The 27,107-nt window shown below is 34.4% G+C and overlaps 1 protein-coding gene across 2 annotated transcripts in view; it reads right to left on the bottom strand.

The window, feature by feature from the left end:
- The window catches only part of LOC149795291 (uncharacterized), a 50,802-nt gene that overhangs the window by 12,693 nt on the left and 11,002 nt on the right, over nucleotides 1–27,107 (bottom strand). Inside the window, exons 1-4 of one of the 2 annotated variants that reach the window (XM_089965016.1) lie at nucleotides 20,212–20,523; nucleotides 15,245–15,338; nucleotides 8,244–8,541; nucleotides 3,543–3,771 (exon numbers count right to left, since the gene is read on the bottom strand). In XM_089965016.1, coding sequence (XP_089821142.1) covers nucleotides 3,543–3,771; nucleotides 8,244–8,541; nucleotides 15,245–15,338; nucleotides 20,212–20,434 — 844 coding nt within the window. In that variant the 5' untranslated portion in view covers nucleotides 20,435–20,523. Of the gene's footprint in view, nucleotides 1–3,542; nucleotides 3,772–8,243; nucleotides 8,542–15,244; nucleotides 15,339–20,211; nucleotides 20,524–27,107 lie in introns of those variants that run through there. The other variant, XM_089965014.1, reaches the window with a different exon arrangement.

The following is a 27,107-nucleotide window of genomic DNA, read 5'->3' as shown; positions in this document are numbered from 1 at the left end:
TGGATGACAACTATTCTGAATTGCATCAAACTATTTAGTAGACAATGTTTTTCAAAATTTTCGTCCAGGGAAAGGGCTTGCGTTTGCACTGTGAGCACTACATGCTGTCAAAAATGGCATTTGGATGTGAAAAATGCAGGTATAAAATAGGGGTTGGGGTGCATAAACCTCTTCTGCTATGAACTGCCATTGACTTCTCTGGTCAAGTGAATACTATTCTTATGCTTTGTTTTAATATAGGTATCTAAAAATATGGACCTTTTTGACCTCACTTGTGTATTTGATTTTTTATGATTTTTTATACTAGGTTGCTGATTGCGGCATTAAATTTGTACATAAAAACTGGACCCTGCCCCCTTAAGGAAAATTGATCATTTTTTGATGGTGCAGTCAGCCACATCTATTATACTTTTCTGTTTCTTTGTGTATATTTAAATAACTTTTATGCATTAGCTTTATTATATCTCCTTCCTTTTTCCATATATTACTTAGTGTTGTATGTGATGTTCTTTGGAGAGGGAGGTAACTGTGTTTTGTACCTCCATGTGAGAACTGTTTACATCATGACAAAATAGCATATTTTGGATATAACTTACTAAATATGAGAACAAAATGGTAACCATAATGTATTGTCTTGCACTTTCTGTAGCTGTCAAGGTTTTGCACCTCTATTTTTATGAATACTATTCACATTTCAATACAGACACACCTATACAATTACATAGCATGTCAACATGTATTCTTTAAAGTAATTTAACTCCACAGGAGCAGATAGAATTCAGAGGAATCAAATATAAACATACTGTTGTGAATATTGAATGTCACCAGTGGAACGGTCTTAGAAATAATGACGCATATGGCATATTACTTGCTATATTTTGGTGAGAAGAATGAAAGTTTTAGCACACCGACATAGTTTTTACCTTCATGACCCCACTCTGAAGTTGACATAAGAGATTCACATCTCACACTTGGGTGATAATAGAAAATGTTTCAATGTTATGTATATATCTTGAAATTTCTAGGTTCAGTTAACAAAGGGGGAAAAGCTTAAAATTAAGTGGCAGCTTCATGCATTTGACAATGCACATACAGTTTCTCCTCTGAAAGTCTTATGTTTTCACTGAACGTTAAAAGTACATCAATATCACTTGTTTCTTTTCTTTTTGCAGGTGTCAGTTTGCATAGTAAGAGATTAGGATTAATCGGTTAGTCATGCTGAAAGAAACAATAGCTTCAATCTCATCCAGATACTCATTCTGATCTAAGTGCACAAGAGAGTGACTTTGATGGACAGACTTAGCTTCAGCAGGAGTTGTTTTATGGTATGTGCTTATCAAAAGCCAAGCCGGTGATATGCTTTTTACCTTTAACTGGATTTTCCACTATAAATATTTGTTCTATACCTTATCTTATTATTTACTATGATTTTGTAAACTCCAGAAAACATTAAAGTCAGTTGTCAGTAAATTGGTGTCTGAGAAGAAATTTCTCTGTTAAACTGTATTGAGTAATTTGTATATGTATGGTCAATTTCATTGGCTATGTATCAATGAATTTATTTGATATGTCACTCTTTGTAAGTTTTAGGGTCCTACACATCAGTATATCAATATTCCAGCATTGTCTAATGTTAATTGATTAAACTTTGACTTTTCCAGACTAGCTAGACTTGTGTTGCAATTACCCCCCCCCCAACAATATACACTGACACAACACTGATGTTGCTATTAGCATCTCCAGAATGATAATGAAAAGTTAGGAACCACTTCTTTTATATCAGTCTAAGAGTACTTCTAAAGCACATGATTTACTTAAATGTGTGATTTCTTTAAGTTTGCTAGAAGAGTTTAGAGAAACTTTTCACTTCTGTCACTGACACCTAACATAGCATTTCTGTTATTCCCTCCTAAAATTTATAACTTCCAGATCTCTTCTTGACATTCATGAAACATTGTAAAGGAATTTTGATTTTGTACTGATGCTATGGTGGTAAACAAAGACCAAGAGCATTGTAGGTTGCAAACAATTTGAAATCTTTCAAGAAATGCAGTCAGTCATAATTCACAATGTAAATAATGCAGTGCTTTTTGCCGCAAATAGGTAACTTTTAAAAGCATAATACCATTTTTAGTTTTGTGCACAAAAAGTTTTCCTTTATACCATTGTACTAGATAATGTCTAAATATGTGATATGTACACAACTTTTGACATAAACCATTTTGAGCCAAATCCTTAAGGTGGCAGGGTCCAGTTTCGTAAATTGGCCCCTGGCAAATTTCTTAACTTCAGGCTATGGTGTGACTTTTTCAGCTATTATTGTTTACTATTTACAGATATGGATATATTTGTGAACTAGGTGTTTTGGGCTTGTGTTGTTCTTGAAACTGATGTCAGGCATGTACACCTTCCATAGTTGCTCTGCAGTATGTTGATAGTGAAATACCAATAGTTGGCTAGGAAGAAGAGCTAGCCTCCCATAGCAGTAGACACGTGGGTTCAAGGCAAGCCGAGTATCTCAAAAACGGCTTGGATGACAACTATTCTGAATTGCATCAAACTATTTAGTAGACAATGTTTTTCAAAATTTTCGTCCAGGGAAAGGGCTTGCGTTTGCACTGTGAGCACTACATGCTGTCAAAAATGGCATTTGGATGTGAAAAATGCAGGTATAAAATAGGGGTTGGGGTGCATAAACCTCTTCTGCTATGAACTGCCATTGACTTCTCTGGTCAAGTGAATACTATTCTTATGCTTTGTTTTAATATAGGTATCTAAAAATATGGACCTTTTTGACCTCACTTGTGTATTTGATTTTTTATGATTTTTTATACTAGGTTGCTGATTGCGGCATTAAATTTGTACATAAAAACTGGACCCTGCCCCCTGAAGACATTTTCAAAATCTTATATGCGAGGCTGAACGGTAACTCAAATCAGTGTTTTGACGCATGCACGGGGCAAATTTCCGGTTAAGCCCCAGTTTCTCTCAAAAGCATTTGTAAAACTACTCTTATACATATAGATTAAAAGAGGTTAAAATGCTTGCTACCGGGCCAACTGTACTAATCGACTGTAGATCTACTAATATCGTGACCAGCAGTACCGGACCGTTTCGGCAACTGCGAATATCACGACTAGCGCTTAACAGGAAATCGGTTATTTTATTAAAGATTTAAAATAATTGAGGATTGGAAAATTCGTGAATTTTTGACTTACGGCGTGAATCCGTGAATCACTAAAACAGTCGTGAAATTCACACCAAATTTGTGAGGGTTGGCAGCTATGGTAATGGCAGGGGGGTAATATACCGGGGGGGGGGGGGGGGGGGGTAACTGATGTGGGGTAATGGCAGGGGGGTAGTTGCAGGGGGGTAATTGACATGGGGGGAATGTCCTGCTCCTGTCCTTAATGGAGTTACTGTCCTGATACACACAGGAGTAATTACAGAGCCCCTGTCACTAATGGAGTTAATATATTGATACACACAAGTAATTATATAGCCCTTACCACTACTGCAGTTGCTGAGGTGATCAATGTTACCTTTTAATCTGTAAGGCCAACACATGGCTTTAAAAAGCTTCCTGATAGCTCTCTCTTGCTCCATACTAACACACAGCACAATCAGATAAGGGCATCTGCCATTAGGTCTATCAGCACAGTTTTGTTTCTGGACCTCTTCTTGAGGGACTGACCCTCCTAAATCACCTTCTATGACCCTGAACTCCTTCAAGATCTGATGCCTGGGTTGTGCATCTTTCTCTGTCGATGGCTGAAATAGATTGATTAAATAACAGTATACATGTACAGAATTATAATACAACCACATCATAATATTTCTACTTATTATAACACTCAACCATAGTTTCAACATACTGAGGATGTTGTTGTTGTTGTTTTAGGGTTTAACGCCATTTTTCAGCACACGATAGGCTATACATGGTGGCCAGTAATAATGGTGGAGGAAGAACCAGGGAAATCCCCGGAAAGAACCACTGACCCTCGAGAAGCTACTGGCAAGCCTTCTCACATACCCACATTGGCCGAATCCGAGACTCGAACCCACACAGACAGAAGTGAGATGGCAGTGATCTGTAACGGAGAGTGCTTTAGACCACTCAGCCATTCGGGGCCACCAACATACTGAGGAAATGATCCATCACAAGAGGTACAAACCTTAGAAGGTTTTTGCTAAACATCAAACATACACCAAATTCATTTAGAATGAATAAGACACCATTAAGAAGTCTTTTAGTGACCATGTATTTTACAACAATAGTGATAAAAAGGTTCTCAAGATGGCAACTCTGACAACCATATTGGTCATCAAACTAGCACCATTTTTATTGAGGATATACAAGACATCATAAAAAGTCTTTCAGTGAAAAGCACATATTAATTTGACTATTCATTCTGAAAGATATCAATAACAAAAATTTCATATTGGATGTCCAAGCAGCACTATTTTCATTTGAGAACAACTAGTCTATAGTCAAGTGAAAATATTAGTTTTATGAGCTGCAGTAAACAGGTTCTAATATATATATATATAATATATATATATATATATATATATATATATATATATATATATATATATATATATATATATATATATATATATAGCATGATGTCACACAAAGTGATGAACAAACATCTACAACATGGAAGGACCATTTACTTACCTACATCTTTGAATCCAGTACCAGTGCCAATGTTCGTGCTAAGTACACTGAATTTTAGACTTAACATGATTTTAAATAAAGTTTATGAAACAGTGTTGTAACCATTTTACACTACCTGGTCATGCATAATTAATTTAGCACTTTCAAGTCTTCATTTTCATCAAATTGTCTGGCTTATGACTGATGGAACTTAAGCCATACAAATTTTAATCAACTAGATTGCCAGAGTTTAAGACAAAATTATAGGTCAAAGCTCGAGTTCCAAAGGTGAAATCTAATTCAGATATAAACAAATATTGCAATAATTCACTGTATTCAAAATAATACCCCAATTTTGCAATCAGAAAATTATAACTGGAGAAACTTTCGTAAGCTCAAAAATCATAAAAAATAGCACACACCAAAGAAGTTATTAAGAGTGTCCCCATGGTGTAATGGGCCCATGTAGGATGAATTCGTAATATATACAGAAAGACATCACATTTTTTCCCCAATTATGTTTTGGCAATCGATTTGAAAAATGGCTGCCAAAAAGTTCATAGTATTAGTAAATATTAAAAGTTCCAAAAGACAAAATAAAGAAAATTTTCCCACCACTGCAGCCAATCAGTGAAGAGAATAATCTACAAGAACTTCATGGACTAATTTGGACCAATCAGAAACAACTGAAGTGATATGTTAACATGTTATAATATTAAAAAAATATTAAACTGAACACTGTGATAAAATGTTCTGTCTCTTCATCCAACTCAATATCAAGTAATGTATATTCTTGCTGCTTCACCTAGCTCATTACCAAATTTATATTCTGTTCTTTCACCTGTCCTATCTCATTGTGAAACAATAAATATTCTGCCACTTCACCTATCTCATTATCAAATATATATTCTGCCACTTCACTCATCTCATTATCACATATATATTCAGTCACTTACCAAATTTATATTCTGTTCTTTCACCTGTCCTATCTCATTGTGAAACAATAAATATTCTGTCACTTCACCTATCTCATTATCAAATATATATTCAGCCACTTCACTCATCTCATTATCAAATATATATTCAGCCACTTCACTCATCTCATTATCAAATATATATTCAGCCACTTCACTCATCTCATTATCACATATATATTCAGTCACTTAGTTCATCTTATTAGGATGCAGATATTCTGTCACTTCACCTATCTCATTACCAAATAATACAGTAAACTTACAATCTATGTCTATTGACTTTCCATCGCCTTGCATTTATGCATATTAACACACCCAAGCAGAAAATCATACAAAAACGCTCAGCATTCATATATATACGTGAAAACACAGAATGAGTTTCCAAGTAGGACCACCATTTTTATGTGTCCGACCAGGATGAAGGTACAGCCTCCCACTGATCGATGGACTGAAGCTGATGTATGTGAGATTCTCAGGAATGCAATATACACGTACATGTGAATCGGGGGTTAATTGTTATGTATTCTGTCATTTCACTTTTCTCGTAAGCAAGTAATAATTATTCCATACCTCATTATCAAATAATATGTATTATCACATAGTCTGTACACTTTACATGCAGAATGTGCAGTTTAATCTTGCTGATATTACCACATGTTAACATACCACATATGTGATTCTGATTGGTCCAAAATAAGCCCATGAAATTCTTGCACAATATTCTCTCTACTGATTGGCTGCTATCGTGGGAGTTTTCTTTACCCCGCCTTATGGAACCTTTTCTTTTTATTAATACTATGAATATTTTGGTGGCAATTTTTAAATCAACCGACAAATAGGAAATGAGAAAAAAAGGTCACGTCTTTCTGAATATGGTGAATTTAACCCATGTGGATTCATTATGCCATGGATTATCATGTGCTGAAAACTGGCTATGAACCCCAAACAATATCAACAACAAATAAAATTAAGGGTACTGGTCCAATGATAGTGTGCATGAGGGGAGGGATATGCAGTATTCCTTAGACAAGGAATTCACCCTACATAAAAGAGTGGTTTAAATGTTAACATCTAGAAGCCAAAACACTCACCTATGTTTATAGAAGAATGTAGACATAAACCAGTCTCTCAAATGGCAGAACATTAGGACTATCAAACCACAGCATTTTTACACAGTAAAATAGCTCAAACGATCTAATGTCTCTTATGTGATACAATTTCCACTGTCTCCTGTTCCAAATCAACTAATGAAAATATCTGGTCACAAATACATTACAGAAAATATGGAATTTCTTCATCCAGTAATAATCCTTTCACATGAATATCCAACCACTTCCAGTGACATATATTAGGTATCAACATTGTTACACTGATCATACAACCTCAACGAATCAAAATGTGACATCACACAGAACTTCCATACAAATTCTGTGTTGGAAACAATGTTCTCTGAGTCAATTGTTCCATTCATTTTGATGGACATTCAAATTTGTAAAAGAGTGTGTGTGTGTGTGATTTGGAATTTTAATGTAGCTTTAACAATTGCTCAATCATATCGCTACGATGTCTGCAGTGTGGCAGTTAACAGTGATGTCTAGCACTAGGGCATCATACCACAGACATGTAGCACATGTCCCACCCAGTCACATTATCCTAACACCAGGTTGACCAGTCTTAACACTAACCACTTAATGCTGAGTGCCAATCGAGGCAGCTGTTAGTACCATTTTTGTAAGTCTTTGGTATGACTCGACCAGGGATCAAACCCATGACCTCTCGCATCTGAGGCAGATGCTCTAACCACTAGACCACTGGAGTGGTCCATAAATCCTTGATGTATTTCTGTGATATGAAATTTTTTATCTTCTAACATTTGATCTCATATTGAGACTTAAGTGACCAATACGATATCTACAACGGTTTATACACCTGTTTCATGCATATACAAAGATTATTGGTAGCAAAAGACTCCCTTTGTAGTTAATTTTATTAACTAAAAAGGAAATAACTTAACCACTAAGCCTAATCAACAATTTTGGTTTGGTTTTTATGGTTTTAATGCCATTTTTGAGCAAATGATAGACTATATGTGGCTGCCAGTTTATTTGGTGAAGCAGGAGTCAGGAAAACCCCCAGAAATAACGACCGACACATGGGAAGTTACTGGCAAGCTTTATCAGTAATGTTGGTTTAGCTGACAACTGAGCTCACGTGGACAGTGCATACTGAGGATTTACTATTTTTTGTGTGGTATACATTTTCATGGGTTTCTTGATTACTACAAACCATAAATTGAAAGACTCAATCTGCATGGAAACGGTAGGACTGTTTCCCCATTCCACAAATTTAAGAAACAATGAAAATGTCCTCTTTTTGGTAAAACAACAAAACTTACTCCCAAGCAAAAATCAATCAAAAATATATATATATATATATATATATATATATATATATATATATATATATATATATATATATATATATATATATTGCAATGGCAACAATGCCCTATTATGAAAATATACTTTCAGCTATGTCAACATTTTAACATCCCAATTTTAGATAGTCAACAGACTTTAATGTTTTAATTAAGTTTTGCAGCTTACCTGTGGTAGGATGAATTCCTTTTTTGTCATATTAGTAGAAGCAGACTTCATAACTGTTGGACCTGGTTTTGTTTCTTCACTGCTCTGTCCAAAATTAAATCTTGTCACAGGTCTCTTTCTTTTGCAGCTATTTTCTAGAACCGACTGAAACTTATTGTATTCCTCCTGACTGTACACAAAATCTAGTGGACTAATACCAGAATAATCTTTTCCCTGGGGTGTCTCAAGTAACTTCTTGCGGGTTTTCGTCTTTCCTTTCTTGGTTGGCAAGCTACCATCTTTTCTGCCTTTGGTCTTACTATAAATAAATTTTAACTAATATTGTCAACAGCATTTCTGGGTTGAAATCTGTTTCCAAAGACAGAAGTATGCAACTAATTTTATTTACCATGCAAACTTCTAAATGACTACATCTGTGCTAAAAGAAAACTACTAGCAACATGCAAGCGAGTTAAGTCAAATAAGAAACACCAATATCCCAGTAGTTATAAGAGTAACACTTTCCTAAATAATCAAGGTCACAAGAAACTCCTGCACACTAACTTTGTCCTCTGATCATATTTTAGACCAAATAAAAGAAGAATAGCAAAGAAAACATTCATCCGATAATAACCACTTATCCTAAGTTTCTTTGTAAAGGTTTCACTAGAAGCTTATACAGTTGTAATACTTCATTTCAAGTAACAATACATCATACTTATTGATCAGAAACATTTTACACTTGTTGAAGAAGGTTTACTTTAATCATTATTGAAAATCAACAATGTACATATTGATTCTTGTAAAAGTGATTTATGTGTACCAATTAATTCTCCATACGATATTATGAGGTAGAGAACAGTGAAAGATTTCATGAACACTTTAGTTTTATTTACCAACAGAGATATCATGAAAACATGAGCTTTGTTTACCAACGGTACAAGTCATAAAAATTAAACACAATGAACCAGAAATATATTCAGAGAACAAAAATGTCCCACCATATTGTTCATAATCTTAACTGCCATGTTTTTTCTAATTCAGGCAGTACTCTAAAGTTGGCACTATTCAAAATGAATGTAGTTAATCTGTACCTTATACAGATGATCCCCAGCTTGACAGTGAACAACAAATGTATCCTATATAAAAATGTAATTATTTTATTGTACAATACAGATCCTATTAAGATGACAATAAACCTCTAAACCAATGAATATGAATGCAAATGCCCATGGCAGTGATGACCATTGAAGCTGTGTTCAGGTGATCAGTAGATAAATATATGTATTATGTTTATAGTTTCTTGTTTCTTTAGTACTTGATTAGTTATGTAAAATGACACAGTCTTTAAGTAGTCATCTGAATAGATAATCCTTTAATTAGTCATGTAAAATTATCCTTTTGATAAGTCACATAAAACTGCAATCTTTTTAGTTAGTCATAATAAAATGCCTATCTTTTAATTAGTTATGAAATATGATAATCATTTTAATTAGTCATGTAAATATGATAATATATTTAATTAGCTACATAAAATGATGTTTAAAATTAACTATGCAAAATGATGATTTTTCAAACTACTCAATTAAAATGAAACACTAACACTTTTTAATTGGTTATGTAAAATAATACACTTTTTGAGTAGCTATGTAAAATGAAAACCATTCTAATTAGAAATTGTGAACCAGATCATTGAGAACTATACTAGTATGTGACCTATATGTGAATAAAAAATCATAAATGGATTTTATTGGATTTAATTACATGAAGATGGACAAATTGTAGGTTATCAATTATTTGTGACCTATTCCATTCAATAATATAACTGTATTTTACAGTGGTTTTGTCTCTATTTTTTCAATCTAGCTATCTATACAGTTTGGTTCTATTTTTCCAAAGTGCATCTCTGACTCAATGACTAAAAGTCACCCCTTCAGATAGATCTGACTTGCAAAATACAGCCCAACTTACTGGCAGGTCAAAGAGAAATTGTCTTTTCGTAGCTCTAAAGATTTTGGGTAGACTTAAAGCTGAGTTGGCTTATAATGAAGCACATGTATATACAGTATACATATTTTCACTGAGAAGTGTGTTGATTCCACCATGAACATTCACCACAGATGCAGTACTGGATTTTGCAAAATAAACAGTATTCCTATTCTCTGATATTTCTCTGAAGGGAGCATTTGTAGATGCAGAAACTGTACCAGATGTATAAGTCTTGATGAGATTTGCCAGTAGTGATTTGTGCTTATTTGGCTGTACTTATCAATTGACTGGATGCTATTTTTGGGGCCAAATATTTGTATTTTGTGATCTGGAAGAATGCTGTGGTTAGATTACATTTCTGTCAGTTGTCTACATTCTTTTCAAAAGTGAGGTACGTTAATATACTCCTACAGGATGCCATTTAAATGCTTGTCATATTGGTAGGGGGCCAGTAACACAGAACCTAATCATAAAAGTTCTATCGCAAGTCCAAGAGTATAGGGTGTTCAGAATGAAATACAGTTTAGAATATGCTTATGTGCCAATAGTCTTTATGTATCACAATGATATAATCCAGAATGTCTTTGAATGAATTAATAATAGTCACAAAATAATGCTTTAATCCAAAATGTCAATGAATACTTTCTAACTCCAATGACTAATTTAAACAAATAATTCCTATCAAATTAATTCTGACTACAACTGAACTTAAAGTAGGAATGAATAATTTTGATGACAATACTCTTATTGAAAAATCTAAGAAACAATAAAATGACCAGGATGTGGATGAAAAGTTCTCTTCCAGAACCATCAAAATTTCTGTTTAAAAAAAGTAAACCTTAATTTGAGCATCAGCAAACAAAATATTTTTATCTTACACACAAGACATAAACCAGGTACGTCTTCAAGAACCATTTAGGGTCAAAAGCCATGACAATAAGTTTGCATTATTTTATAGTACAATATACAATCATGCAAAAAAGTTAGTTAAGTAATGCCATTTATAAATGATCTTTACAATCTACAATCAAAGACAAAAGTAAAACACAGTGTGACTTCACTGTAATATGGCGGTTGGAGCCCATAAAACCCAACAATGGTATAGACTAAACCATGTAATAACCAAATAAGTCAGCAAGCTGAAGAAAATGATCTATAACCCCCCAAAAATTGATGGGGGGGGGGGAGGGGAATAAAAGTAGACTCAAAGATATGTGCTTTTGATTAAATGAAGACAAACTAGTCTGAAATACACTTGTATATTGACAACTTACATTGGTGTAGTACAATCCATAATCCGTTAAGTACTGTATATGTCTATGTAAAATCCATGAATTCAAATATAGATCACATGTTATAAAATTCATGTATCAGTCACATCCGATTAGAAAACACAAGTAACACACACAAAATGGTAGTTCTCATTTGATCTATATCCAATTATCACAAAACAATTTACTGGGATTATTAATGTATTGTCACCAGTAGCACATGACTATAGATGTTTACATGCTACATGTACATGTACTTAAATTGGCATAGATTTTGATCAGCTGGAGATAGCTACCAAGGGTACCCAGGGGATGAGGCTATTCAAAGGGAAATGAAAAAACATGAACAAGTTAAAAACTTTAACAAACATCTTTGTGAGACACCATATCTTTAATTTACTTGCTGGCCAGATATCTAAGGTTTCAAAAGAGTAGAAATTGAATATGTGTCTTATGCTGCCATTGGTAGTAATTGCAATCATAAACTCTTTTCGTGCTAAACAGGAACTTTCACAGCACAATAAATGTGTTCCAGTCACTTTGGAAATTGCAACAATCCATCAGATATAATTGCTTAAAGTATGGTACTGACTTCCTCTGATGAAAGGTTCTTTCTTTTTATTGAAGAATGTAGTTGGCTTTCTTTGATGAAGGGTGCATGTTTTAAGTCATCGCAGAAAGACATCTTTGGAGGATCCAACAAATGCCCATTTCTTATTGTGTTGCCAACATCAAATATGTACTGAACATTGACTGCTAAGTGCTTCAAAGGTAATCAGTTTTCTTTTCAGTATCAGAAAAACTATTTGTTTTTGTACATTAAAAAACAAAGGGAATTAGCAGTCACCTGGTCGATTGTAGTCCTACAATGAAAGACAATCGATCCTGATATTTAGCACCAAAGCATAAATATCAAGGTTGATGTCTTACACTCTAGAACCAGGTCAACTGTAGCAGTTATTTTTCCTGCCTTCAGTGGTAGGTCAATTGTAGATAGTCCTGGAACCAGTACTATTGGAGTGTATCACAGCATACAGTACTCTGGCAATATGTTGGCATAAATGGATTATGATATAACAGTGCACTATTTATATTATGACAGTTTGTAATTATATTAACAAAGAATTTGTTTATGTAACAATCGATAGATTCCAGTGCATTTTATATCCAGTCTGCATCTTCCTTTCAAGGTCCTTCTGAATTTTGTCACTACAAACCCAAGATTGTACATAAAAAAGATAAAATATCTAATAATTTTGCCTAATATAATCACCAGATGGTATATTTTCTTACCAAAGAGGAAAAAAGGCACAAGTCAAGCTATTTTCCATACTTTTAAGAAGAAAAAAACAACATTTCATTGTGTATGAGAAAATACATATACAAGTGTATGTATATGAAATTTCTGGAGCCATGCCATGATAGTCTTATATTAGAATTCATGTGATCTCTTCCTGAAAATTATAAACGTTTTACAAGTTATTTTTCATTCTTTTTAGAAAGATTTTTTTTGCATTTGAGGAAAGTACATGTACATGATCATGTTATACATGCATTCATGTCATAACAAAGTGTGCAAGAGCCGGGTCACACTGTGTGTGTGTGTGTGTTAGGATGATCATGAGGAAAGTCCATGTAGTCACTGATTAGATTAATACACTGGTTGAATTCCCAACTTGTGCCAGTTCGTGATATATAAAATCTATGCTGGGGTTTGCACTGAGACAAGGAAATCTCAGTCATGGGGTTGCATTACTCATGAGGATTATTTTTCTCACCCAATATTTTCCTAGTGAAATATAGTTTTTGTCCAAATCTTTACATGCAACTCATTAGTACAATTATTTTAATGAGGGCTGTGGTGTGATCATTGCATTGCATCATGAGGATTATTTTTCTCACCCAATATTTTCCTAGTGAAATATAGTTCTTGTCCAAATGTTTACATGCAACTCATTAGTACAAATATTTTAATGAGGGCTGTGGTGTGATCATTGCATCTGAAGTACACAGTTTATGCACGTAAGCAAAGAAAACTAACAACATAAAACATTTCATAGTAATGAGGTATAATCACATTTAATATATGGATGTTATATGAAATTAACAATAAATAATTAATATTAATTACATGAAAATGTTTCATTTTCGTCAGTTCCAATTTTGAAAAGTTATATTGTAAATAATGAAATGATACTGGGTACACATATCTACTGTAGTTATACTTAGTACAAACTGTAACGAAGAGTAACATGTTGCATTAGATTATTCATGGGTAATTAGAGATCTGTGTCACTATCGTATATAACTCCCCTTTTCTTTGGAAGAGGTGAAACTGTTTGTAACATACCCATGTTGTAATTAATACTGATTGTAAAATCACCCCTGTGTATGAAAGACCCTTCAAATAAGGACCCTAGTGGATAACCATGTGCTGAATTATCACGGATTCTTTGAAAATGTATTTTTCTGTCTTGGAAATATGGCAAGTGCTACAGTGAAATTTGCATATGGATTATTGTGTTTGGATTGATAAAGCACTGCTTCTGGCTGGTAAGTCGCTAAAGTGCATTATTTGTCATTAAAGATTATAGATATATTTTGGATTCAGCTGGGACACCATGGAGATGAAAGAAAGCATGTTTGATATAACACATTTATGGTTGTTACTGAGTTCTCTATAACTGTTGAGAGTTGGGACTTTTGTGGCTGGTAATGTGTATAGCCTGAGTGTCCCTTGGTTAATATAATCTTTGTTGGGGTTTTGGACCAAGACAAGGAAATTCCAGTCAAGGGGTTATATTATTTGTCTCTCCACGAGGCTATGAAGTGTGTAAGCCTAGTCTATGTGCACGGATCAGTGTTTTATGTCATAGTTCATGCCACACAGCATTGAGAAGTTTATCCTATTTGTAGCACAGTCAATTTTCAGGTCAGCGTCATTAAATGTAGCTAATAGTATATAATTTGTTTCAAATGAAGTATTTAAAACTAGTTAGGTAGCTTTAGCTACATTTAATGATGCTGCCCCGAACATATACCGAGTTACACCTGCATATAGGATAAAACTGACCATGCTGTGTGAAATTAACTAGCAAAATACCAACTAGTTCAACTTCATGTGTGTGTGTGTCTCTCGAGAAATGTTTTTATGGTGTGTTCTCAAAGATGGATTGACCTTAAGTTACTAAGTTTTTTGTTATATATTTGTTGTTGTCATTATTGTCTGTTTCTAAAACAACATCAGGTCACAGGAGTCTGACGTTTTATCAATAAAGTACGACAAAATCTCTGTTAACATGAAATCAAATAGTACCGATAACGCGATTTCATGTTGTCAGAGATTTCATCTTACTTTATTGATAAAACATCAGACTCCTGTGGTCAGGCACAGCAAAAGACAACAATATTTTCTTTCTTTTAAAAGTAGTTCTGAGTGCGTGGACACCTTGACAGAGACAACTGGTCTGAGATGACTAGACTAAGATAAGAAAATTAAGGTGAGCAAAACAGCTAGATTTCTTTGTCGCATGGGTGAGAAATATATGTAAAATGTACCAGCTGTGTGACAAAGATAAATATGTTACGTCTTACATGAGAACCACATTATGGTGTTACATGACTTTCAAAACCATTCTCACAAATCTGTCACAATATAACTGATGCAAATGCCACAGGTCATACAATGAACAAAGAAATAGTGTCTCTGTTCCATCTGCTATCTTAAGTGAGACAAAATTGAAGAAATTAAAGAAAACATACCTTATCTTTTCCTGGGTGCTGTCTGAGTCATATCCTAGTTTAAGTGATGGAGCCCAATCCACATCACTGGTGTCATATAATGTTGCTGGTCGTCCTGGAAAATACACCACAAAACTCTGGAGTAAAGCTGTTACATATTTTTCAAATAGAAATGCAAATAAATTGGCCTTAGAAGGCACCCCCATAAAATGGAATCTTACAACCATAATTTTTTGTGGACCATCATTTATATTTCAGAGGTCCTGCTGAATAGGAAAAACAGGATGTGCTGCCTGCCCCAAATTTACTTGTTAATTAACACAATTACTACACCATGAATTCACCATTTTTGTAGGATTCGTTTTCATGAATTTTATGGTGCCTGCAAACCATAAATTAAAAGACATATCTTTGTATTATATTTTCTGTTTTGCTGTATAAACACAATGTGTTTAATGTAAAAATAGTTTTGATTTGATTTATATTTTCTTTCTCTATCAGCCAGATCTAATTCCAAATGGACATTTCCCAAGTTACCTCTAGTGCACATGGGGAAATAATCATTTGGTTTGTAAAGGTAGTAATGACTTTATTTTGAATGTGACAAGATTACTGTTAATAATGTTAAGTGTCACCTGACTCTATTTGCTCATTTCTTAGCCTTGTTGAATTCACATATTATGGGTTATTATGAATTTTATAATTCTGGGCTACTATTTTTATACTGGTATGTGACCTATAATAGAATTTATGGATTTGTCAGGCAAACAGATTTATAGTATCATATCCATCACTAGTGATTTCAAGACACAAACTTATTAAACAAAATATAAGTTTTCAATTTATTTATGACACTCCACTCTGAATGTGGGAGAGAGAGAGAGGAGTGCACGATGACTCACATTAGAAGCTGGTCCTGAAATGTCCACCAAAACAGATGATAGTGAAAATACCAATCAAGAGAAATTAGAGAATTCAAGGAGTCCCATTGTGCTACAAAGAAAAACTGGAGAGGATGTAAGTGCAGTCTGCCTTGGACAACCAGGTACACTGTGGAGTTCGAAATCCCAAGCACAGAGAGGAAACGACAAGCTGACAACATAGTCTCAACTCTCCGTTTTTCCAACAGGGACAGAATCATATTTATTCTAGCCTGAGGGACATGGACTAATCTTCCGGTTGTGAGGAAATTCATCCCTAGACAATCTCTTGATTTCTCTATGTTTGGCAGAAGACCAAGCCTAAGTGACTATGCACAAACAGCAAGACAGCTTTAGTCTGAGGAACTCTAGTTGGTCATTGTCGATTAACCAATCATCCAAATACTGGAAGATTGGGATGCCTATTGATCCAAAATGGGTTGCAACTACTTCTGTGATTCTGGTAAAAGCTACTTGTTCTAAGGCCTAATTAACTCCAGAAAGTTGGAGAAATGTAAATTACAAATAAGCTACATATATTCAAATCTAATGTTAAGGCAGTGTTGCAATATGTTTCAGAAATGTGGAGATTCACAGAGAGCTTGATACAAAAGATAGTTTCAAAAACAGGAAAATGCTTGGCATCTGGTGGCCTGAAAAAATAAGCAATGAAACATGCTTGGGAAGAAAAACGCAGAAAGAGTCCAAATTTAGAAAAAGAAAAAAATGGAAACGGATATGGCACTCACTCTGGAAACCAAGAAACAACATCATGAGACAATCCCTGAAATGGAACCCACTGGGCAAAAGGAAATGAGGAAGGCCAAAAAACACAAGATGCTGAGAATTGAAGCAGAAGATGAATTCACATGGGGAATTTAGATGGGAGAAAATTGCTGGCATCAACCCATGGGCAAAATCTGGTGACTATGTTGGTTTAAACATTTTTCTAATAATTTCAAGTATTTTTCTATGAATGTGCCTTATGTTACCTTTTGGAACAAGTTCAAAAATGATTTTCAATATTTATCAAAAACTACAATATACTTGCTGGAACAAAATCTGCTTTAGTATTATATGGTTTACTACCTCTGTACAGCTTTATCAATATAGTTTGTTTATTTGTATTATGATTAAGTTTTGTTTAGAATACATTACTCTTTTCTTGAATCTGCTTCATTTTTTATTTTTTTTGTTGTTATTTCATCTTTATATTTGTGAATTTTCAGATTTTATAAATGTGTTCTGGTATATATGTTTACCAATGATACAGTTGATAAAGTACTTGATCCACATACTTGCCCATAAGGAAGGATTGAATATTTTATGCCCAGAATCTAAACCACTAATATTTTTAATTTACTCAATGAATAGTTGTTGTTGTTGTTGTTGTTGTTGTTGTAGGGTTTAATGCCATCCCTTACCACACGATAGGCTATGCATGGCGGCCAGTATTAATGATGGAGACAGAACCCGGGAAAACCCCGGAAAGAACCACCGACCCATGAGAAGCAACTGGCAAGCTTTTTCACATACCCACATTAGCCAAATCCAAGACTCGAGCCCACACAGACAGAGGTGAGATGGCAGTGATCTGTAACGGAGAGCACTTTAGACCACTAGGCCACTCGGGGCCCCCACTCAATGGATAGAAAAATAAATACAATTTTTAATGCAACAAGATTTTACATATGATTTCAAGTCTGCTATGGCAACCATGGTTAAAGTGACCTATGCTCAAATTCTCATGCAATTTTAAGCCATGTAAAGTGCATTGTATTTGAGGGCTGTCACAAGTTAGCACTAGATGAAATGCTGTCTAAGGCAAGCATCACCTTCAGCACACACTACTGAAGAAAAAAACACAAAAAACAACAATATAGAGCAAACTCTGCAAAATGACCCCAACTTACAAAGGCTCTGACGGTATCCAAATATCAAGCTAAAGACTGCAGAACCTTCAAAGTGCTGATCGTAACATCAGCATGAATGATATGCTCCTTGTAAATTTTTTATTTCTAAAAGATTACAACTATTCGACTTTGTTACATGGACTAATCCATCTACCCATACAGAAATTCTGACTTCTATTCTTTTAATTAAATGCATTCATATTTATTTGGAAAACTTAGCATAAGTATTGGCACTCCCTTTCTAACAGTGAATTAATTAAATCCCTCAGTTCTCTAACTCCTATGCAAACTGCTGACATAAGCATAAAGACCACCTGTCAGGATTGTTCTTATGTGTTCAGGCTCCAATAAATGGTAACACATGAAAGAGTGAAAACAAAAAGCTTTGAGAAAAAAAATAATTTATTTCCCTGGAATAATTCTGTAAAAATAAAAAAAATATAAACTTATGGTTCTATAGAATCAAATTCAAAAATAATTCAAAAATAAAATTTTTGTATTCCTAATAACGAAATGTTCAACTGACTTTACATTCGAATCCACACGAAGAATCCAAGATGGAAGACGATGACATATGCTGTAACCTGTAGTGTTGAAGTCTACAGTTCCTTGTAGAAACAAGAATTATCACTCCGGTTTTGGAAATCGAAATAAATTTCTAATAAGAACTGTCTTTGACTAAGAATCTCACATGAGCACATGTATTTTCCAGGAAAAAAGAATTAATCCTTTTTGAATCCAAGTACATGTAATTTGAAATAACTCCAATCCAAGTAATTTGAAACAACTCCAAACAGCACAACATACAACTTCCAGTGTAACAGCCCAACTTCTAGTGAGAATAATTCTCCAAAACAAAGGTTATATCATCTTCTAAAATGTAAACAGGGGTTCATATGATCATGTTCTGGAAGCTCGTAGAAATTAGGTACTTGTTAAAGATCATGTACACCCAGTGTGACCCTGACAAAAACCAATCATTTTACTCTAAGAAATAAAAAAAAATAAAAAATTGTTTAAATCTTAAACATACAGTCCCATCATGACCTCGACAACAATCAATCATTTTTAAATAAAAATAGAACTTGTTTATATGGTTGCTACAAATTTTGAACCAAGGTAAGGATCTAGATCAACACCTGGTGTTTATAAAACAAACAGTCAAGGTCAAACTATTTTCTGAAAAAAGTATCATCTCTAGTGAATAAATTTACATTACAATATCATGTAATGAAAAATATAAAAAAAATTAAACCTGACAAACAATCAAACTGAAATAAATATATATTAAATCAGATATAATTAAATCAAATATACATAACACCATTCGCTCTGCCATAGACCAACAAGTAGATCTCGGCATTTTTTCTCTGAAGTTACTGGTGGTACTACAAGTAATGTCAGAAAAAAGCAGAGATCTAGTTGGTGGTATATTCTCTGCCACAGTTAATAAATGTCAGAAAATAATAAGTGGCAAAGAACAACTTGATTATCTTTCATCGACCTGCCACTCCTACAATGTAAGACATGAATTCTGATAAACATAAATATTTGGGTCGATATCTTACATTGTAGAGTAGTAGGTGGGGTAAGCACTATTGCCTTGTAAGCAATTTCTATGTAGATGGTCGTGTAGACCTTAAGCTGTATTAACCTGCCTAATCCAGTTTAACAATACTGTTGGCTTGCTTACTCATTTGAGATGCAATAACAAAGTCTTGAACAGAACGGAATACAACCCTATCAGTGGTCAACCAAAACTGAGGCTATCAGTGGGGGAAATGTGTCATTTTATTTGACCAAAGAGAGACCAGTACTCCCATTCAGCACACTGTGCATGCATATTAAGCAGGCTCAATCATGACTATGTCCAGTGGTAACACTAGAAAATGGGCTAGATTTCATTAAAGATGGATTTAACATAGGCCATATATAGTCTAATCTCTGAGCTAAATATCAGTGCCCACTTTATTATGCTATGCGAAGTGTACCTTGAAATAACTGTTCATTCTTCTTTCGGTTGCAGGGGAATATTTATGTTAATCAGGGCCGATGTCTTACATTGTAGGTAGGACAACCCCAGCTGCTGGTCGTTTGCTAATCAATAGGCTGAAATGCTAGCGTTTCGTTGTGTTAAACCGTGAACCATACTAACCGTTCACAAAATGATCCGAGCATACTCTGACATTGTTCACATTTAAATATCTGAAGTCACGTCTCAATCTTGCAAACCAAGTGTCTCTGCGTCTAGTTGACAGTTCCAATGCTTGCGGGCCTTGGCTGGTAAGTACACTCGGTATTCGATAGAAAGACTTTCTACCGCTAGGATCTTTCATATTTCGATTTGTGCACCCAACAACATAGCAAATGGCAACCATTGTGCTTAGCGTTTGCTCATAAAAAACAAGAATTGTAAATATGTTGCTTTTCTGAAGTATGCTAACATAATCTTGCTCTCCTACATAAAGAGTTACTACGGTCGAGAGTAATAACCGTACTACGAGTCGCACGCTGGTACGTATTAGAATCCATCACAGCGTTCAACTAAATTGAAAAAATGTATACCACTTGTATAAATTTAATAAAGTGGATAAAGTGAAACCAACAAGTTAATCCCGCTGTAAACAGTACTCCGACTCCATATATGCCAATCTATGTGCATTGCTATAGTATTATAGATGTCTCTGACTAAAATGATGCAATACAAAATAAATGGTAAATATTACATTTTTACTACACAGTGTTCAACATGAGTTCCACACATTACGGAAAACAAATTCACAGACTTTTTCCTGACTAAAGGCATGCTTTTCCTGACAACATGTTTCATGTCCAATAGATGCACACACATTTTACTTAAAGCATATAAAACAAATCATAACTGCTAGAATGATAAGATAGCCCCAATTTAAAAGCTGCATGTTTGTACATTTTAATCATAAAAATGCAATTTTCTTTGATAATCACGTCCCCTAAGTTTTAAATAAATGTCTGCAACAGACCTAATGGGGATTACCATGGGACAAATAGAGTACTGTCATTAAAGCTTATCTCCAGCTCCATTACAATCTACCCCAAACCCACCTTTTATGCAACCCCCCCCCCAAAAAAAAAACAGTGCTGGGTTTGAAAAGATAAATGACTCAAATGGTTTAAAATGTGTCTATGTCAACCAACAAACATTTATATAGATGATAATGCTAATGGTCTCATAATGTTACAAAGTGACGATGAAATTAATTTGAAAATCCTAAGTAACTGTTCTCACCCAACGTGGCAGAAATGAGTTTTACGTGAATCAATTGATAAAGGAACTTTATGATGTACTACTGGAAAAAATCTTGGGCATTTTTATGTAATGCAGTATATATAACAGACTTTGACCCTGTTTTAAGAATTTTATATCTTTCACCTTTATTTTTTATTTTACATCAATTTTACAGAACTTTTAACAAGATCTTTTACCGTTGATTGTATAGTAGATAATGTTTATTTTCTAAAAACGTTTTGTGCAATTCTTTTCATGAAGAACTTAGAACTTTTACTTTATATCTGCAACATAACCATTATTGTGCTCAAGTCCTAGCAAATGTTAATTAATTCTCACTCAATAGCTGTTTCATGTAAATATATATCCATAATATATCAAAATAACATAATATCCCTTTCAATGTGCTCTCTGAAACTCTTAATGCCCAGAAAGTGCATCTTAATATGCAAAATAAAAATTTAATGAAACAAACATGTCATAAATCTAATGGAAAAAATAAGCAGAAGCTTTCAAATATTTTAAATTTAAAAAAGTTGTGAAAAATAGTTTTCTAATTCTAAAGTGTCTTTTCATCAAGTACAAATATCTGCAATGAAATCATGTCTTAATCTACAAATGTATATTTAATAAGATCTTTTTAAAACAAAATTACTAGTACCACTTACACAACTCAAATACAAAAACAAGCTAACTTTAGCAAAATACACCAAAGAACTAAATTATTGATGTTTTGCCCCAACAACAATTCAGTTCATATAATCTATGTCAGTATATTAATATGGCAAATCATGAAGCATTACATCTGAGAAAAAAAAACCAACAAAAACCTAGAGAGAATACTCATTGATTATTTACAGCACACTTGTGAAAGTGTGAGAATTATAAATTTTTTTCAGCAAATGTAGCATGAAAATAATCCTCCAGTTTTCTATCTGACACAAGAAAAGTGCAAAGCCTGGCTAAGACTCGAACCAGAACTCCTAAATGCTAGCCAGAAGCTCTACCATCAAAGTTATCTGAACGAACCTTGCAGTTATTGTGATGCATTCCACCCTCTCTTTCATTGACAAGCAAACCTTTATCTCTCTATTATCCATAATTACAGAGTAAAAGAATATTACAGCTGAAGTCTTTAAATGTCTTTTCACCTCGGTGCCATCAAAAGTCATCTGGGAAAAACAGATACGTTGTGGCTTCAAACTGCATCTCCTTAATGTTAACCAGGTAAAGTACCACCTTAGCTATGTGAATTGATGCCCCTTACAGCTACATGCACCAAATGTCAATAATAGTCACTGGTCATGAGCTAAATGCAAAAACATAACATAAGCCAGTAAAATGTAGGTCAAATGACTTTCTTCTGTCGCAAGGGCATGGCACCGAAAGTGAGACATACAATCATTATAGTTTGACAACTCGGACACAAACAATGCTTGAGACTGAAATCAAGGCAGTGAAGCATAAATTATGGATCACAGAAACCTAACTTTGTGATATGTGTGTGTGAGAGAGATTTGAATTTTCAATGTAGTTTTAACAATTTTCCAGTCATATCACTACGATGTCTGCAGTGTGACAGATTATAGTGATGACTAGCAATGGGGCATCATGCCGCAGACATCAAACATGATGCCCAACCAGGCACATTATCCTGACACCAGACCAACTAGTCGTAAAACTAACCTATTATGCTGAGCACCTAGCTGTTAGTACCATTTTTATAAGTCTTTGGTATGACTCGGCCGAGGTTCAAACCCACGACCTGCCACATCTGAGGTGGATGCTCTAACCACTAGGCCACTGGAGCGGTCCCATACTTTTGTGATAATAATAATAATAATAATAATAATAATAATACGCAAATAATAATAATAATAATAAAAATAATAATACTTTATTTAAAGAAGCTCATTTGGTCAACTAACCAAACTTCCATGAGGCCTTATATATATATATATATATATATATATATATATATATATATATATATATATATTGCATAATTTTTACAAGATGAGGTGTCTTCAGACAATAAATGCTATTAAAAGCTAAACAACAACTGAAGTATTGCTACAATAAAATACACACAAGGCTTTATGGATGAGTATACACATGATTCTTACAAATAGTAGTAGCAAACATATGTAAGACATTATAGGTGAGTACATGAAAACAACGTTGTAAAAGTAATAGTATTGAATTAAATGAAATCATACAAATGACTGTTTCTGTAGATGTTGACTAAGAAGCTTTCTGAAAGATTGGCACAAGTCAGCTGACTTTATATAAGACCGCATGGAATTCCATAGTTTGGTTCCAAAAAAAGCAAAACTCCAATAAAATTATGAATCTGGTACAAATAAATATAACTTCCTGCTTGAAATGGATCTTAGGTCATACACATGTACATTTTAAAAAAATTTAAAGACACATTTAAAATAATCTGGAGCCAAACTATGTCCAGATTTATAGAATAGTAAACCACTTTCAAACTGAGTTCACTGCTGAAATTGAAACCACTTTAGGTTTGAAAAAGATTTTGTTGTTGTTGTATCTAAATCAGCATCAAGAAAAACTCTAGCTGCTCTTTTTCGAAATTTCAGTCATCTTTCCTGATCTTCAGCATCATTATTACCCCAGACATAGCAACAATACTCTAGGTGTGACATGATATATGCATTCATTGTAGAATATCTTTCTCTGTTCTGGAAGGAGATAAGATTGTATTCTGTTCAAGAGATAAAGTATTAAGTTAACTTTTCAATGATCTTATCAACTTGCATTTTTCCAGCCAAAGACATTTTCTATCATGATGCCAAGTAGCTTTTCATTTTCAGACTGCCATATATCCATTCCTTTTATCATTACTTTGAAATAATTTTTCTCTGCTTTTCTTCTTGCTTGACTACCTATGATCATGGATTTTGATTTGGCCACATTTATTTTGATACCACTGTGCTCATACCAGTTATTTATTTTTACCAAATCTTGCAGTACTCGTCAGCATCTAGCATCATCTCCCAATCAGTCACATTATCCTGACACCAGGCCACCCAGTCCTAACACTAACCTCTTAATGCTGAGTGCCAAGCAAGGCAGCTGCTAGTACCATTTTTGTAAGTCTTTAGTATGACTCAGCTGCGGTTTGAACCCACGACTTCCTGCATTCAAAACGGAGGCTCTAACCACTTGGCTACTGGAGCAGTCTCTTTTGTGGTAAGGGTGTGATACTAATAGAGATGCATAGAACAATTCAGTTTGATCATTCTAGCATGAACGTAGACTGGGAAATAAATTTAAAAGACACATTTTAACCAAAGTCAGAAGGTCACAGTGACCTACTTTTGTGATAAGGTGTAATACTCATGAAGATGCATCTCTTAGCAACTTTCATGAACCTATGCATAGCACAATATATACATGGTGCTTTCAAATTAGTCAAATGTGATGTGTGTTTGATGCTATTTATCAGCACCCTACAGGCCATATTTGGCAACCAGCATATATGGTGGAACAAGAACCTAGTTACCTAGGGGAAAAACAACTGCCCCAGAAAACTCACCAACCCATGGGAAGTTATTGCCAAGAATTCTCACACAAGCCAGTCAAATGTGAAATGTATATCACACTTATCCTCTTTTGTGGTAAGGGTTTGGTACTAATAGAGGTGCGTGCAATCATCAACTTTAATCACTCTAGTGTGAACTGAGCTAGAAAAATTTCTTAAAACAGTTTAATCAAAGCTAGTGATGCATGAATGAAATAAAGGACACAGTGACTTCAGCAGTGGTGTCAGGGGGTGCAGATCACACTGGCTAACACCATCAGAGGGGGTGGCACCAAAATGACTATCAAATTTTGAATTTGTATGCAGGAAGGAGGTCCATGGAGGTGACACCATGAGTTACCGCACATGACTGTCTAAAAAACGTTTTAATTTTGTGCAGGAAGGAGGTCCATGGGGGTGTCACCACAAGTGACTATATGACTGTCTATAAAATGTTTGAATTTTTTTGCAAGAAGAAGGTCCATGGGGGTGACACCATGAGTTGCTGCACTGGGTGACACCAACGCTAGTGAAGCCACTGACTTTAGTAATAACACTATCCTAATCAAGATGAATCCCATCACAAACTTTCATGAATCTATGTATAACAGTATATATGATGGGTGGAAAAAACCTAATTGGTTAGGAGCTAAATGCAAGACGTAGCCTAAGCCAGCAAACTGTGAAATGTAGGTCATAGTGACCTTCCTATGTGGTAAGGATGTGTATGGTACTAATAAAAATATAAACAATCATATACATGTAGTTTGATGATTCTAGCATGAACAGAGCTTGAGAAACAAACTAATCCCACAAATTTTTTATTAAACTCAGAGAAGCATGAAATATTGGTCAGAGACCTAAATCTGTGAGTACGATATGCATCAAGGTGTACCCATTTGCCAAGTTTCATTTCTTCAGGAGTGTTATACAGTGCACAAAATCACTGAGCTACATGCTATAACTTCAGAACAAATGCACAACTAATGTTATAAACATACAAATTTAGCACTTCATCCCTCTCCAGAGAAGGTTGGTGCTTTCAAACCCACTCCAAACTGTTACATAGGACATAGGAAGATAGAATGACTGACATTCAGTAAGAGTTTACATATGTACAGATACTGGGGTTAGTATTAAAAAGTGTACTTTCATTTAGAATCATTTAGATTTAATTCTTTCCCCACCAAAAGGTACCTGTTGTAAAATATATATCAATTGATACATACAGGCCTTTGTTGTTAAGAAAAAGGTTACCATTTTCATTAAAAGGTAACTTTTTGTTAAAGGGGTAACTTTTTTCACATGAAATAATGTATATAACATACTTAATGCAATGATCCCATTAACATTTAAATGTACTTTTTAAGAAGAAAGTGACAATCTTCATGATCATATCAAATTGTTCACGCAAAGAGCAACTCTACTAATGAAGACTGTGCAATATATCTAGCTCCACCCTTGCAAACACTGGTTTTGCAAGTAGATCCTATGCAGCTTATCTTGCCCCAACCTGCCAACACTACTGCCTTGTAAGCAGTACCTATGTAGATGGCTGTGTAGTCCTAACTCTGTCTTTACCTGCTTAATCCAGTTTAACAATACCTTGGCTTGCTTACATGTTCATATGTATTACCTGAAGACAGTCAATCAAGAAATATCAATAAATGTTTGTTAGCTGTCCAGAGTGTCGGGGTTTTGCAGGACCTCAGATATGCTGCAAGATAACTGACCCAGGTAGCTCTCTTTTTTTATTTACCTTATTATTGATAACTGATGTTTTATTGTCCTTTTATCTTAGCAGTTAGTGTGGGTTTACATAAAAACTGGTAAAGCAGTTAATGGATATCCCGTTATACAATCATTAAAAGGACTGATTTCTATGTGAAAAAGTGCTTTCTTTTCATACATTGTCTTAGCTAATGAAGAAAACACTTCTGAACTATTGCACACACTTGATATGCAATAGCAAAGTCTTGAATGGAATTTAACCCTATCAGTGGTCAACCAAAAGCTGAAGCTATCAGTGGGGGAAATGTCATTTTAATTGACCAGTGAGAGACCAGTACTCCATTCAGCACATTGTACATGCATATTAAGCAGGCTCAATCATGACTATGTCCAGTGGTAACACTGGAAAAAGGGCTAGATTTCATTAAAGATGGATTTAACATAGATGTATATAGTCAAACCTCTGAGCTAAATAAATGTTCATTCTTCTTTAGGTTGCAGG

Source organism: Sinohyriopsis cumingii, chromosome 7 (genome assembly GCF_028554795.1).
Source record: "Sinohyriopsis cumingii isolate HCF-2022 chromosome 7, ASM2855479v2, whole genome shotgun sequence".
Lineage (NCBI taxonomy): Eukaryota > Metazoa > Mollusca > Bivalvia > Unionida > Unionidae > Sinohyriopsis > Sinohyriopsis cumingii.
The sequence above is the reverse complement of the archived record's forward strand: the minus strand, read 5'-3'. Positions and strand labels throughout refer to the sequence as shown.